We start from the raw sequence: 14,682 nt of genomic DNA, 5'->3' as shown, positions 1-14,682 counted from the left end.
AAGAGCACGGAAAGCAGCCTGCCCCAACTCAGAGGCTGGTCGGGGGGGGCCCTGGTGCCCCATGGTAGGCAGCCAGAGGCCTTCACCAGCCAGGCCCCCATCCTCCTCCCAGCAACAGGAGCTCTGGTGTCTCTCGCGACCTTACATAAGGTGCTGAGAGGTCACTCTGCTGTGCCACCCCAGACACTTCGGTCTGCTACTTCCAATTCTCTTTTGAAGCCCTACAGATGACTTATTGTTCTATCTGTCAGGCCACATGGAGTGCGAGGGCAGACTCAGGACTTCCGGAGACTCCTGGAAGACGTGCCCCACTGGGTCACGTAGACTCCTCATAGCACGGTGCTTACCTAGGACCCTCAGGCTGGCCGACGATGAGGCTGAACCCATGTCATTGACAGCGATGCACGTGTAGATGCCGTCATCTTCCGTGGTCACGCCCACAATCTTCAGAGTGGCCTCTCCCAGGTCACTGCGGCACAGATGGGAACACACTGGGCGTGAGAAAAGCTGAGCATGTGGCCATCAGTGCTGGCCTCCTCCTTCAGGATCAAGGGAAGGCAGGAGCTCAAGTGCTGATGAGGAGCTGTACACCCAGGCGTGAAATGTGCTCTCAGGGAAGAAGTGGAGTGCCGCAGGCGGCCAAAGAAATCTATCCGTGAAGGAGGAATTTCCAGTTGCCAAGAGACAAGATGGTGCTCCCAGCCAGCGAAACCCACCAGGAGTGGGCCTCCCTCACCTGTAGGAGATGCTGTAGTGACCATCGTTGTTCAAGGTGTTGTGTTCAGGGCCCTTCCAGGTAATTGAGGCTTTGGGGCGGCCACAGACTCGACATCTAAGAACAACGGTCTCCCCTGTCTCACACGTGACCTCACTCAATGGAATGACGAATTCTGGGGGAACTGCACGGGAAAGGAGTTGGTAAAGGCCCATCAGTCCCGGCTCCTCCTCCACACCCACCCACATGTCCCCGACAGACTGATAGGACCTAACCTGCTATGCACGCCTAGAGCGCCACGGAAAACCCATTTCCAGAGGCCACACGCAAGTACTCTGAAACATGCCCCATAGATCTAGAATCATCTCTACGACTACAAGAAAAAGAACAGAACTCACCGTCATAAATGTAGTTGGGATTGAGAAGCTGAAATGGAAACAGCAAACAAGCATTAACTGAAATCAGCTACTTTAAGGTGTATTACTTTCATTCCAGGGCTACAATTATTGTTGAAAGACTTGTAGAAATTGACTTGCCTGGGCATCAATCAAAACAGACCACATTTTTCACTGCACTCAAAAGCTTCATGCACACTAATTTGGGTGGGTCTTTTTCTTCCTACCCACAAACACAAAAACACTGCTTAGACGTGTGTTTTTCTCATGCTACAGGCTGAGTCCAGCTGGTCCTCAGATGCCTTCCTAATGCAGAGCCACCAACGCCCTGGCTCCCGGCGCTCGGAGTCCCTTTCAGGAGATACCTTCTTTTTCTCCAGGCAACCCCTGCCGCAGGTGTCAGGCAATCTGATTACAGGACTCAAGCTGACTGAAGTTGTCCCCAGGGGAATCTGTCACAGCCGGGGAGCCCATATGTGCCCCCACATCTAGCCACTTCCCCTCTGCTCTAAGGCAGGAACACTGAAGGAAGCCTGAGCCATAGCTTCTCTGCATCTCCGCTGTTTCTGAGAAGCTAGTCTCTGTGCTTCATTTGCAAACCTAACCACGTTCTTTATAAGCCACAGGTGTAGCTGCGGAAGTGTGCAGGGGTCTACCTGGTTCCTTGTAGGACTCACCCATCCCTGTGCCGGCCAGCGTAGTGCCCCTAACAAGACCCTACAGGACACACAGGGCACAGGGCTGGTGGGTGGGAGGGAGGTCATAAGCAAGCCCAGCTTCAGGTCTGCAGAGTCTCTGCCCTCCCTGATCCCTTCTCTCATGCTGGGATGACACAGGCTCCTGAAGACCCCCGAACACACCTTCACAGATACCTTGTTGCTGAGTCCTTCCCGTGACTTCCTATAACCGTTCTCTAACTTGCCTTCCCTTTTGCCGTCTTTATCTTTTTTCTCAGATTTTTTCCTTAAACGGAGTGCTGTGTGCCAAGATGTTGACTTCCTAGGGGAAAAGAATACATTGTGGGTATTACGCCTTTCCAACATTCACCAAGTGCTACCTGGAAGTGTTAAAGAAAAGCGGAATATTCAACTTATGTGTGTGCAGGGGGATGGGAAATCCTCTACGAACAGTGACCTCTGTTAGAGAAAATGCTCCTGTGATTCTTAAGAACCAGGAGATAAAACCAACAATCTCTTCAAGTTTGAGGATGAAAATATAAAGGTGCCTGTGATAACTGATTTTATGTGTAACTTGACTGGGTCACAGGATGCCTAGATATTGGTTCAAACGTTATTCTGGGTCCTCTTGTGAGTGTTTCTGAATGAGATGAACATTTGGATGGGTCCAGTAAAGGAAAGTGCCCTTTCTAAGGTGAATGGCCCTCATCCTATCAGCCGAAGACCTTAAGGGAACACAAAAAGTCTGGTCTCCCAAGCAAGAGGGCGTTCTCCAGCAGACTGTCTTCAGGCTCAGCCTGCACCACGTGCTCTCCTGGGTCTGAAGCCTGCTGGTCCACATTGCAGATTTGGACTTGCCAGTCTCCATAACTACGTGAGCGAATTTCTTATCATAAATCCATTTCTGGACAGGCATACCTTAGAGATACTAGGGATTCGGTTCCAGACTACCACAATAAACTGAGTCACAATAAAGTCAGCCACATCAATTTTTGGATTCTTAGTGCATATAAAAATTGTTTATACTATAGTAGAGTCTATTATGTGTGCAACAGTATTATGTCTAAAAAATATACACACCTTAATTAAAAACACTTTATTTGCTTAAAAAAAATGCTATCATCCGAGCCATCAGTGAGTCGTAATATTTCTGCTCGTGGAGGGTCTTCCCTAGATGCTGACGGCTGCTGACTGATCGAGGTGGTAGTTGCTGAAGGCTGGGGTAGCTGTGGCAATTTCTTTTTTTCTTTTTTTTTTTTTGAGACAGAGTTTCGCTCAGTCACCCAGGCTGGAGTGCAGGGCGCGATCTCGGCTCGCTGCAAGCTCTGCCTCGTGGGGTCATGCCATTCTCCTGCTTCAGCCTCCCAAGTAGCTGGGACTACAGGCGCCCGCCACTACACCCAGCTAATTTTTTTGTATTTTTAGTAGAGACAGGGTTTCACCATGTTAGCCAGGATGGTCTTGATGTCCTGACCTCGTGATCCACCCATCTTGGCCTCCCAAAGTGCTGGGATTACAGGCTTGAGCCACCATGTCCGGCCTTTTTCTTTTCTTTTTTTCTTTAAAAAATTTTTTTTATTGTAGTTTTAGTAGAGATGGGGTTTCACTATGTTGGCCAGGCTGGTCGCAAACTCCTGACCTTATGATCCACCCGCCTCAGCCTCCAAACATGCTGGGATTACAGGTATGAGCCACTGCGCCCGGCCTGGCTGTGGCAATTTCTTAAGGTAAGACAACAAGAAGTTTGCCACCACTCCCCTTGTTACAAAAGACTTCCCTGCAGCATGTGACACTGACCGCATTATACCCAGAGTAGAACTTCTCTGGAAATTGGAATCAATCCTTTCAAACCCTGCTGTTGTATTATCAACTAAGTTTATGTAACATTCTAAATTCTTTGCCAGCATTTCAACAGTGTTCACAGCCTTTTCACCAGGAGTAGATTCCATCTCAGGAGATCACTTTCTTCGCTCACCCCTAAGAAGCAGCTCCACATCTGTTCAAGTTTGATGATGAGATTGAAGCTCTTCAAGCCACATTTTCAGGCTCCACTCCTGATCCTATTTTTCTTGCTGTTTCTGCCACATCTGAGTTATTTCCTTCACTGAAGTCTTAAAACCTTCAAAGCCATCCATGAGAGTTGAAATCAACTTCTTCCAAACTACTGTTAATTATAACATTCTGACCTCCTCCCATGACTCATGAGTGTTCTCCATGACATCTGGAATGGTGACTCCTCTCCAGAAGGTTTTCAGTTTACTTTGCCCAGATCCACTGGAGGCATCACTGCCTATGTTAGCTATGGCATTACAAAATGTATTTATGTATTTCTTTTTCTTTCTTTCTTTTTTTTTTTGAGACAGAGTCTTGCTCTGTTGCCCAGGCTGGAGTGCAGTGGCATGATCTAGGCTCAATGAAACCTCCACCTCTCGGGTTTGAGCAATTCTCCTGTCTCAGCCTCCCAAGTAGCTGGGACTACAGGCACATGCCACCACACCCGGCTAATTTTTGTATTTTTAGTAGAGACGGGGTTTCACCATACTGGTCAGGCTGGTCTCGAACTCCTGACCTCAGGTGATCCGTCCGCCTTGGCCTCCCAAAGTGCTGGGATGACAGGCGTAAGCCAGCATGCCCAGCCCAAAACGCATTTCTTAAATAAGACTTGAAAGTCGAAATTACTCCTTGATCCATGGGCTGTAGCACGGATGTTGTCTTAGCAGGCAAGAAAGGAACATGAATCTCCTTGCACATTTCCATCAGAGCTCTTGGGTGATCGAGTGCATTGTCAAAGAACAGTAATATTTTGAAAGAATTTTTGTTTCTGAGCAGTACGTGTCGACAGTGCGCTTAAAATACTCAGTAAACTGTGTTGTAAATACATGGTGTACAGATGTGCTGTCAGCCAGGCTCTGTTGTTTCATTTCTAGAGCACAGGCAGAGTAGGTGCCTCTGCCACAGCAGGCATTCCAGGGGGAGGAGGAGTTGTAAAAACCACCATCAAATTCAGTAAAATACTACTCAATGCAGCAAAACCGGCTTCATGTTTCTTAACTGAATTAGCCTTTTGGTATATCAGTTGTGATGATTAGCATGATTCTTAAGGACCCCAGGATTTTCAGAAGGGTAAATACGCATTGGATTCAACTTCACGTCACCAGCTGCATTAGCCCTAACCCTTTTATGTTACAGGATAAGCTTTCCTTAAACCTCATGAATCAACCTCTGCTGGTTTGCAACTTTTCTTCTGCAGTTTCCTCATCTCTCTCAGTCTTTATAGAACTGGAGAGAGATGGGGCCTTGTTCTGCGTTGGGCTTTGGCTTAAGGCAAGGTTGTGGTTGGTTTGATCTTCTATCCAGACCACTCAAACTTTCTCTGTCTCAGCAAAGGCTGTTTCACCTTCTTACTATTTGTGTGTTTAGTGGGGTCGCACTTTTATTTCCTTTGCATTCACAATTTAGCTAACTGTTTGGTGCAAGAGGCTTAGCTTTCGGCCTATATCCACTTTTGACATGCCTTCCTCACTAAGCTTCTGGGTTTTGACTTAAAGTGAGAGACACATTACTCTTCCACTTGAACATTTAGGGGCCACTGCAGGGTTATTAACTGGTCTAATTTCGATATTGTTGTGTCTCAGGCAGGCCTGAGGAGAGGGAGACACATGGGGGAATGGACAGTTGGTGGAGCAGTCAGAACACACATTTATTACGTTTGCCATCTTGTATGTGTGCAGTTCATTGTTCCTCAATACAATTATAATGGTAATATCAAACATCACTAACTACATATCACCATAACAAATACAATAACAAAATGTGTGAAATATCTGAGAATCACCAAAATGTGACACAAATACAGAGTGTGAGCATACATTGTCGGACAATGGCACCGAGAGACTTGCTTGACATAGGGTTGCCACAAAACTTGCGTAAAAAAGGCAATGTCTTCAAAGCACATTAAAGCAAAGCACACAAAAAACCGGGGTGAGCCTGTGTCTACGCCGACATCTCAGTACACTCCCTACTGGTCCTGCTCCTCTGAAGGACCCCGACTAATATGGGGCCTGAGAATGTATTTCAGAGAAACAAAGATAAGGGATATTTTCCCGTTAGGTTTCTTAAAAAGAAAAACAACAACACTTTCTTGAGTTATGACGAACACAAAAAGCTGTCAGATGGGATTCCTGAACAATGTGCTAGAACAGGCTATTTCTAAATGCAGATTATTCAAAGACCCTGTGAGTCTGAGTGTGTGAGATGGAAGGCCACCCATCTTCCCACGTGCTCAGAGCTGAGCCTGTACTAACACACCAGCGCGGCTCCCCCTTCCACATGCTTACCCCATCCGAGATCGTGCGCCTCATGGGCGCTGCGCCCCCTCCCTCTGCTGCCTGCCAGGCCACCGTTACTGTCAAGCACTCACTTGAGAGTCCCGTCGGGGTTCTCCACGATGACCACACTGGTGTGGCCCAGGACAAAGCCCGGAATCCAGCCCTCGGCTGCGGGGCACTGGTCAGTGGCGGCTCGGAACACCAGAAACATGTTCTGCTGGTTGCTGGCCAGAATTTGAACGACCTCTCCTTGGTAGACGTTGATCTCATCCTCCTTCACTGCCGTGTAATCGTGTGTCACCAACATGGTGGAGATGTTGCTACTGCTGCTGCTTTCACTCTGCAGAGGGACAGAGGAAGACAGAGAAAGGCAGGGAGGAACTGAAACGAGACCTGATCACGTGAAATCCCTTGTCAGTGTGCCCCATGGCACCATGACCCTGTGCAGGGCTCACCAGGCCGGCACTGAGAAACTTTCGACGTTTCCTTTACCCTCTGGCTAACTGTGTGCATCTATTTCAATACCTGAAAATGCAATTTCTCTACAAAGCAATTTAGGGATGCTCTTAAAAAATTCACTGCAATAATGACTCTTTGGTTTTGGAAGCTCGTTGCTGACATGCTTAATCATTTCTACTTCTTCTCTTTAAAAAGAAGAACATGGAAACCCTGAACGTAAATCGATCACTATTCTGCTTGGATGGAGAGTGACTCTGCCTCCAGCGTATGAACTTGCTGGGTGTCCCTCTTAGGAGCTTGCATGACTCAAGTGTCCCCAAGGCTCTGCTGCTATGGGAACACATCACAAAACATCCCAGGGCCGCTCGCCACAGGTGCTGTGACTCAAGCTCTGGGAACGGATTCTGGTGTGGGATGTGTACCCCCACCCTTATGCCGCTGCCCCCGTGGGACCCAATCTCTTCAGTCACAGGGCTGACATGCAGCAGGAACTCAGTATGTGGTGAGTGGCCCAGTCCATGAGGCAGGATTGCAATAGCAAGACAGAAGATTTCTTAAGACCCTACCCATGCCACACACAGAGTGGTGGCAGCTGCTGAGGAGAAGAAACACAAACGGCAGTGTTTGTCCCAAACTCCCAACTAGTGCGTGGCCTATGGTTCTGGGTGGAGAAGAAATGCAGATCCCCTGACAACTCCTGAAGCTGCATCTTGCCCAAGTCCCCTCTATCTAGTCAGGACATGAGAAACAGCATCTGGCGCCTCGTTCCCGTGAACTTGTGCTCAAAGGCTTCCACTGAGGGTACTGTCGGGATGTTCATGGATTCCCAAGACTCCAAAGGTGCTAGCTTCTACTGGGCTTTCCGACGCCCTGGGCAGATCCCGGGTGAGTGCAGATGCAATCAGTCAGACAACCCTGCTCTACCGCCTTTCAGCCCTGGTCTACTGAGCCAGTATCAGGACATGCTGGAGCAGGTGGTGGACTGCTGTAGCTGGCCGAGAGGACCAGAGAGGAGAGACCTCTAGCCCTCCTCCACGAGGTCAAGCCTGAGAAAGTCAACACGCCAGCCACTGGGAATTCCAGGTGCCAGGGCTATGAATCTAGACCTGTGGTGCATACTTAAAACATGGTGGTGCTGCCTAGCTCCTGTTCCTTGTCTCTGCCGTGGAGGAGTGTGCTTCCTGTTCTTGTCCCTGTGGGTGCCCACTGGTTGCCTGTGGCCCCTCAGCAAAAAAGGATGCGGTACAGGGCAGGCTTTGGCTTGTGCATACTCATTTATGCATTATACTTTTAGCATGGACTTTAGTATTCTGACTTATATGGCAATGCTCAAGAGTTTTGACATTACAAAGCTAAATTTCCAAGAATATTTAAAAAAAAACACAACTTCTGCAGCGTACCTGCTTTTGGTAATATACCAAGCTACAATCTCATAATTAGAGTACTTTGCTACTAGAATCATAACTATTAGTATTTTCTGAGCACCTCCTATGTACTAGGCATTTCAAAGTCTATCCTACTTAATTCTCACCACCACCCCCCCAGTGGGCGTGGTTATCAGTCTCTCAGAGTGGAAGGTCAGTGAGCTGGCACTGGCCACCTGGCCTATGCAAGAAAGGCAGGACTAGAGTGACTCCAACGTGTGTGCACTTTTATTGCTGCCCAATAAAGGAGGCCAAAAGGCTAGACCACAGAGCCACAGGAAGGACTGGTGCAGTCATGGTTTGGGTTGATCCACATGCATGTCACTCCTGCTCTCAGCAGAGCTTTGCAGAAGCTGCACATCTAAAGGGAGAAGAAGGAGCCGGGCTGTGGGCTGGGCACAGCTGCTTGGCTGTGACCACAGACAGCTTGACAGAAGTGGTCAAGGAGGAAGGAGGCCTTTGCAGATCTCCAGGGGGACAGAAGTGCCAATACGTGGGGGCCGGGCAGGGCTGCGGCCCCTTCTAACTGATATACTTCAGAGTCCTGGAGGGCTTTTTTTTTTTTTTTTTTTTTTTGAGACGGAGTCTCCCTCTGTCATCCAGGCTGGAGTGCAATGGTGTGATCTTCCGAGTTCAAGCAATTCTCCTGCCTCAGTCTCCCAAGTAGCTGGGACTACAGGTGCGTGCCACCATGCTGGGCCAGTATTTTTTTATTTTTAGTAGAGATGGGGTTTCATCATGCTGGCCTCGAACTCCTGACCTTGTGATCCACCCGTCTCAGCCTCCCAAAGCGCTGGGATTACAGGTGTGAGCCACTGTGCCCAGCCTGGAGGGCATTTTTAAAGCCCCACTTCGGAGCTCTGGAGTCTTCCTAGGCCTCTAGGGCCTTTCTGTAAGGCATTTTGACTTGTCTGAAATCCTGTTCAGTGAGTTCCCTTTCCAGGTTCCCTGCCACATGAGAACAAGTGAGAAGAGGAAGAGAGAAAGCAAAGGCAACTTTCCCAACCTAAAGCTCGTGGGAACACGTGCCCTCTGCAGACTGCGCCTTGGCCTCAGAGAGAGCATTCGGGATGGAGCCAGGGTGTGGCCATTTTTCATGTCTTCTCATGAATGTCCAGAGAAGACTGGCATTGGCTCCTGTCTTGGAGCAGTTGAAGTGTTAATTTTGAAACACAGCCTCTGAAGTCTCCTGTGCTGAATGGGAATGTGTCCAGGCTATGATGAGCTCCAGATGCTAACTGGCAGATTCAGTGAGGGTCACAGCTATAAGGCCACACCTGAATATTGAGTATCCAACTAAGTGCTGATGGGTATAGCCCGTCACTGGGTTGACTGCATCTCCCCACCACCCCCCACCAGACTCAAATCTGTGCTCACCCACCTAGCATACTTGTCTACCTAGCATGCCCAACTTAACTGAAAGGCCGCCTTGCTCTGCAGGACACAGTATGGTGGCCATGACAGCGGATGCCTACCCGGCCATTCAATTGTAAATAAATGTATTAAGACCCATTTGTTAATTTCTTCCCCAATTAAATATAGAGTTTAACAAAATACATAACAAAAAATAGTAGGAAAGGATAAGACCAAGTCAAACCAATTAAGGCATTAATAAGTCCAGAGGAAAGAGAAAGACATGCAAAAGCTAGATTTTTTTTTAATATAAAGAGAGACACAGACCCTTTTAGAGAAATGTATTTAAAAATTTATAAAGCGTTCAAACATACACTCATTAGAACAGTTCTATTCACTCACGCATGCCTTCAGGAAAGTGTTACGGGCCAGGCCATCTGCCCTGTAGGAAACAGGTGGGTAGGGCAGTGAGGAAGCAGGAAACAGAGGGAAAACCCACCACAGCAACCCTTGTGCTTGAGACGGCAGCATGAGTGATGGGCCAGAGGAGGCCAGAGCCCAGCAGGCCGCAGGGACCGGCCCCAGCCTGCACTGCAGAGCCGCCTCGCCAGGTGCCCCAGAGCAGTCTCTGTCTTCCAGAGCAACACGGTGACGTAAAGCGTTCCCAGTGGACAGATTCTTTCCCCCCATTTTGTCATCTTAGTTTGCTTTGAGTTGCTGTTGGAAGTTTTCTTGAGGGAATGGTCTTCCCCAGCAGATGAGTCAAAAATGCCGCAAAGATAATTTAAGGCATAAAAGAGCAAAACCAAGCGATGAGCAAAAAGCTTAAAGTGTACAGGTTTCAATTTAAACAGGAGGTAGAGAGCAGGGAAAAGGACCCCTCCAAAAAATAGGTGCGTGAGGAAGGCAGAGGTTAAAAAAGAAAGTTCCAAGAAGATATTCTGCTGGTTGGAAACGGAAGAAACCAAAAGACGCTGCGTTGAGAAGGTTAATGATCGGCTTGCTCTTATTAGAAGACACGAACAAAGCAAGGAGTAGTTAGTAGCGCCATGGGCCAGCCTGCAGGAGGGTTAGCCCGGTCCCGGGTAGAGGCCGCAGCGGGCGGCGGAGAGCGCTGGGCAGCCGAGTTAGTGAGGACAGCCGCGGCGGCGTTTAGAGGAGCTGGCGGGACAGAGGCAGGGGGGCGGGCGGGCGCGGGCCCCCCGACGCGCTTACCCCGTTGCTCTGGGTGGACTGCACGGACTGCTCGCTGGCCGACGAGCACGTGCTCATGCGGTCAGTGTCCTTGCCGGGGGCCGCGTGGCGGGGTGTCTGCCGCTGGAGGGAGTCGCTGTCCCCCGGGAAGGTGAAGGAGCCGGGCCGGCTGGCGGGGGAGGCGGGGATGGAGCTCCAGAAGGAGCCCCCCTTCTGCAGGGGGCTGCTGGGGGGGAAGGGCTCCTTGCCGAGAGGAGAAGGGACCGCGCTGGAGAGCGGCGAGTTCAGCGGTGACGCGGCCCCAGGCCGGGGCTTCCCAAGCGGCAGGGCGCCCAAGCTTGCGCGCGCGTCCTTGGCGTGGGCGTCTGGGCTCGGCCCCGAGGCGTTCGCGGCGCATTTCCTGGGGCTCTCCAGCACCTTCATCTTGGGGATCGGCTCCGCTTCTCGCTCGGACCCCTCAGCGTCGGCGCCGGGGGGCCGCCTGCCGGGCGCGCTGGGGCTGGCCTCGGGGGCCGCGCCGGGGGTAGGCAGAGAGGGCCCGGGGGTGGACGTACCTGACATCTTGTCTGCCTCTGCCTGGCTCGAGGCTGCAGAGGAGACCAGCACGGGGGGGTGGTGTCGGACAGGCTGGGGGATCCGGGAGGGCCGGCTCCTGCTCGTGCTGGGGGCACCACCGCAGCTGCCGGGGCCGCCACTGTGGCCGCTGCTGCCACTGGGGGCCCCGCCGCCGCCGCTGCCCCCACCCCCGCCGCTGCCCCCGCTGCCGCCGCCGCCCCCGCTGTGGTTCCTCTGGTACTCGATTGGCGATGTCAAGGCTGTAAGACAAGACAGCGAGAAAGACTGGGTCAGGGCATCAAGGAGCACGCCGCGGGGTGAGGAAGGAACAGGACCCACCCTGGAATGGGTCATGGGGCAGCCACCCGTGCAGGGGCGCAGAGCAACCCCACCTATCCGTAGAGCTAGAAGAGGCCCCTGCTTGCCAAGGGACTGGGATGCCGGCTGAGTGCAGCGGGTGTAAGGGGCTGCATTCCTCAGCACATCCCGGACAAAGGGCCAGTATGGAGGGGAAGACCAAGGCAACAGATTTGACTAGAACTCCTCCAGCTACCAACTGCCTTCCGCAAAGCTCTTTCCTAAACCAGAGTCCTGGGGTGAAAAAGAAACCCTGGGGCTGCCGTGGAGGTGGTTTCATAGACCACCTCTGCTCTGCAGGCTGAACAGAGAGAGCCCCGAGAGAAGCTAAGGCGCTCCCCAAGGCCCCTGGGGCGGGAGGCTGTCCCATCTCTTGACTTGGGCGTCTGAGTTTTCTTACATCTTCATTGTAGAAAAACATAGGAATCAGGCCAAAATAACATATATGGAAACATGAACAAACTCCTGAAGTGTTAAAGCCTTTGAAAAATACGACAAGCAGATGCAGCCCCCCAGCCCCAGCCCGAGGCATGTGTGAGCAAGCGCAGTGGAGCCAGAGGCAGTCTACAAACTCTGTGCTGGCCACAGCCTCTTCCAGGAGTAAGAGGTGTGCAAGAAGCAGGTGCAAGGGTCCCAGGCTCCCACCCCATTAGCGATCTCCTTTAATCCTCTGGGATAGGTATTATTAGCTCCTTAACTGAGTGGGTGTCAAGTAAACTCTGACATCATAGACCATGCGTGCGATCTGGGGGCAGTTCATTCTATTTTAAACACAGTGATGAAAATTTTTTTTGAGACAGAGTCTCGCTCTGTTGCCCAGGCTGGAGTGCAGTGGCCGGATCTTAGCTTACTGCAAGCTCTGCCTCCCGGGTTTACGCCATTCTCCTGCCTCAGCCTCCCGAGCATCTGGGACTACAGGCGCCCACCACCACGCCCGGCTAGTTTTTTGTGTTTTTTTTTTTTTTTTTTTTAAAGTAGAGACGGGGTTTCACCGTGTTAGCCAGGATGGTCTCGATCTCCTGACCTCGTGATTTGCCCGCCTTGGCCTCCCAAAGGGCTGGGATTACGGGCTTGAGCCACCGTGCCCGGCCAACAGTGATGAAAATTTAGAGCATTCTCAATTCCAAGCTACGGATTGGAACTCAATGCACCACATAAGAACAACACATTAAACCTCTTTGGTGCCCGAGGAACTGTCCCTCCCTATCCTCAAGCGCCCACCCCTAGCTGCAGATGTAAACGATTATTAGCTTGCAAGCAGGATGGAAATTTGGAGTTAACACCCAGGCAGCAGATAACACTTGGCTAAAAATGCCATGAGGCTTGAGATTTTTCACTGAGTGCCTATGTTCCTGGCTCTTGAATGTCATGCAAGGTGTAGAGGTGGCTTTCTTGTGACAGAGAACATTACAACATCCTATTGAGCTTGCACAGGCATAGATGCACAACATGAATATGGACATGGAAGAACGAACCCAGAAGACACAGATGACATGGGTACACAGCTTCCAACTGAATTCTCAAAGTTCTTCGCCAATCACCAAATTAAAAGCTAGTGTTGAAGCCAGCAGTTGCAAAGAGATCAAATACATTGAGGCAATGAAAGGATAGGGTGGCCATGCCTGCTGTGTTCTGCAGCATCTCTGCAATCCCTCAAGTCATGGAAGCAGGGCAGGACCGAACTGTCAGTTTTTTTTTTTTTTGAGATGGAGTTTCACTCTTGTTGCCCAGGCTGTAGTGCAATGGCGTGATCTCAGCTCACTGCAATCTCCACCTCCTGGGTTCAAGTGATTCTCCTGCCTCAGCCTCCTGAGTAGCTGGGATTACAGGCATGCACCACCACGCCCGGCTAATTTTTTTGTATTTTTAGTGGAGACATGGTTTCTCCATGTTGGTCAGGCTGATCTCAAACTCCTGACCTCAGGTGATCTGCCTACCTCCACCTCCCAAAGTGCTGGGATTATAGGCTTGAGCCACCACGCCCGGCCCCCATCTCTTATTTTTTTATGGGGAATGGAGGTGTGGGTGTGGCAAGGCTCTCGTGAATGTCTCTGGCCAATGCCATCTTCCTGGTGTTCTTCTTGCAAACTCCTCTTCCTAGGACAGGGCCCTCATAACATGTTATGTGTGGGACAGTGTAGCTGCGAGGGGCACAGACCAAGAGCCAGATGGCCACTCTGCGTCCTGACTCTGCCCTCAACAACTTGTGGGACTCGAGGCAAATTACTCAGCCACTCGGTGCCCCAGCTTTCTCATCTGTAAAGCAGGGATAATAATAGTACTGGCCACACAGGGTGGTTGTGAAGATGAAGTAAAGCAATATCTAGGCAGTGCCTGAAGAGTGGTGAGTGCTAAGTTCTGTCATTACTATGGATATGAACGGGAGAGGGAGATAAATACAAGTGAGTACATTAGGAAAGAAAGCACACATCTAGTAACAGAACACATATTACCATTTAAAAAATTGCGCTGGTTTTCTAAAATTTGGTTGATTTCATGGATCCAAGTTTGCCGGACACTTGGACTAGATGAATGCAAAATGAAGGTCTCTACCACGTCACCCGTCCTTGATGTCAGAGCAAATTTACAGGGATCATTTTCCACATTTTCCTCCAGGCAAAGGCAACTCACCTTAAAAAAAAAAAAAAGCAAGCATTATTCATAATAGCTAACAGGTGGAAAGGAAGCAAGCCATGTGTCCACTGACTGATGAATGGACCAAGAAAATGTGGGCTACGTGGACAGTTTTTCAGCCTTAATGAGTAAAGAAATTCTGACATACACTATGACATGGATGAACCTTGGAGACGTTATGCTAAGTCAAATATGCCAGTTCCAAAATACAACTATTGTTATGATTCCACTTACAGGAGGTCCTTAGAGTAGTCAAATGTGGGGATAGATAGAGTGGAGGTTGCCAGGGGCTTGGGGATGGGGAAGTGGGGAGTTAGTGTTTAATGGGTACAGGGCTTTAGCTCTGCAAGACGAAGAGTTGTGAAGACATGATGGTGATGGTTACACAACATGAATGCTCTTAATCCCACAGCGCTAGGCAATTAAAGACAGCACATTTATGTTATGTGTATTTTACCACAATAAAAAATTAAAGCACATTGATCCCCACTGGCCAAGTGCAAAGTGAAGTTCATCCTACCTCAATCCTGAAACAAGCACTTTTCCGTTGAACTGCCATTTTTACTGCCTCAGAAAACACTTGAAGCTTTT

General features: G+C 50.0%; 1 protein-coding gene across 1 annotated transcript in view; it reads right to left on the bottom strand.

Moving 5' to 3' along the window:
* The window catches only part of TRIO (trio Rho guanine nucleotide exchange factor), a 367,450-nt gene that overhangs the window by 11,094 nt on the left and 341,674 nt on the right, over positions 1–14,682 (bottom strand). The window contains exons 46-52 of the mRNA XM_031666092.1: positions 13,911–14,088; positions 10,567–11,360; positions 6,208–6,455; positions 1,971–2,109; positions 1,114–1,141; positions 737–899; positions 348–469 (exon numbers count right to left, since the gene is read on the bottom strand). Of these exons, the coding sequence (XP_031521952.1) occupies positions 348–469; positions 737–899; positions 1,114–1,141; positions 1,971–2,109; positions 6,208–6,455; positions 10,567–11,360; positions 13,911–14,088 (1,672 nt within the window). The remainder of the gene's footprint in view (positions 1–347; positions 470–736; positions 900–1,113; positions 1,142–1,970; positions 2,110–6,207; positions 6,456–10,566; positions 11,361–13,910; positions 14,089–14,682) is intronic.

The sequence above is a fragment of the Papio anubis genome, chromosome 5 (assembly GCF_008728515.1).
Source record: "Papio anubis isolate 15944 chromosome 5, Panubis1.0, whole genome shotgun sequence".
Taxonomy (NCBI): domain Eukaryota; kingdom Metazoa; phylum Chordata; class Mammalia; order Primates; family Cercopithecidae; genus Papio; species Papio anubis.
Note: the sequence above shows the minus strand (reverse complement) of the source record. Positions and strands in the feature narration are given on the sequence as shown.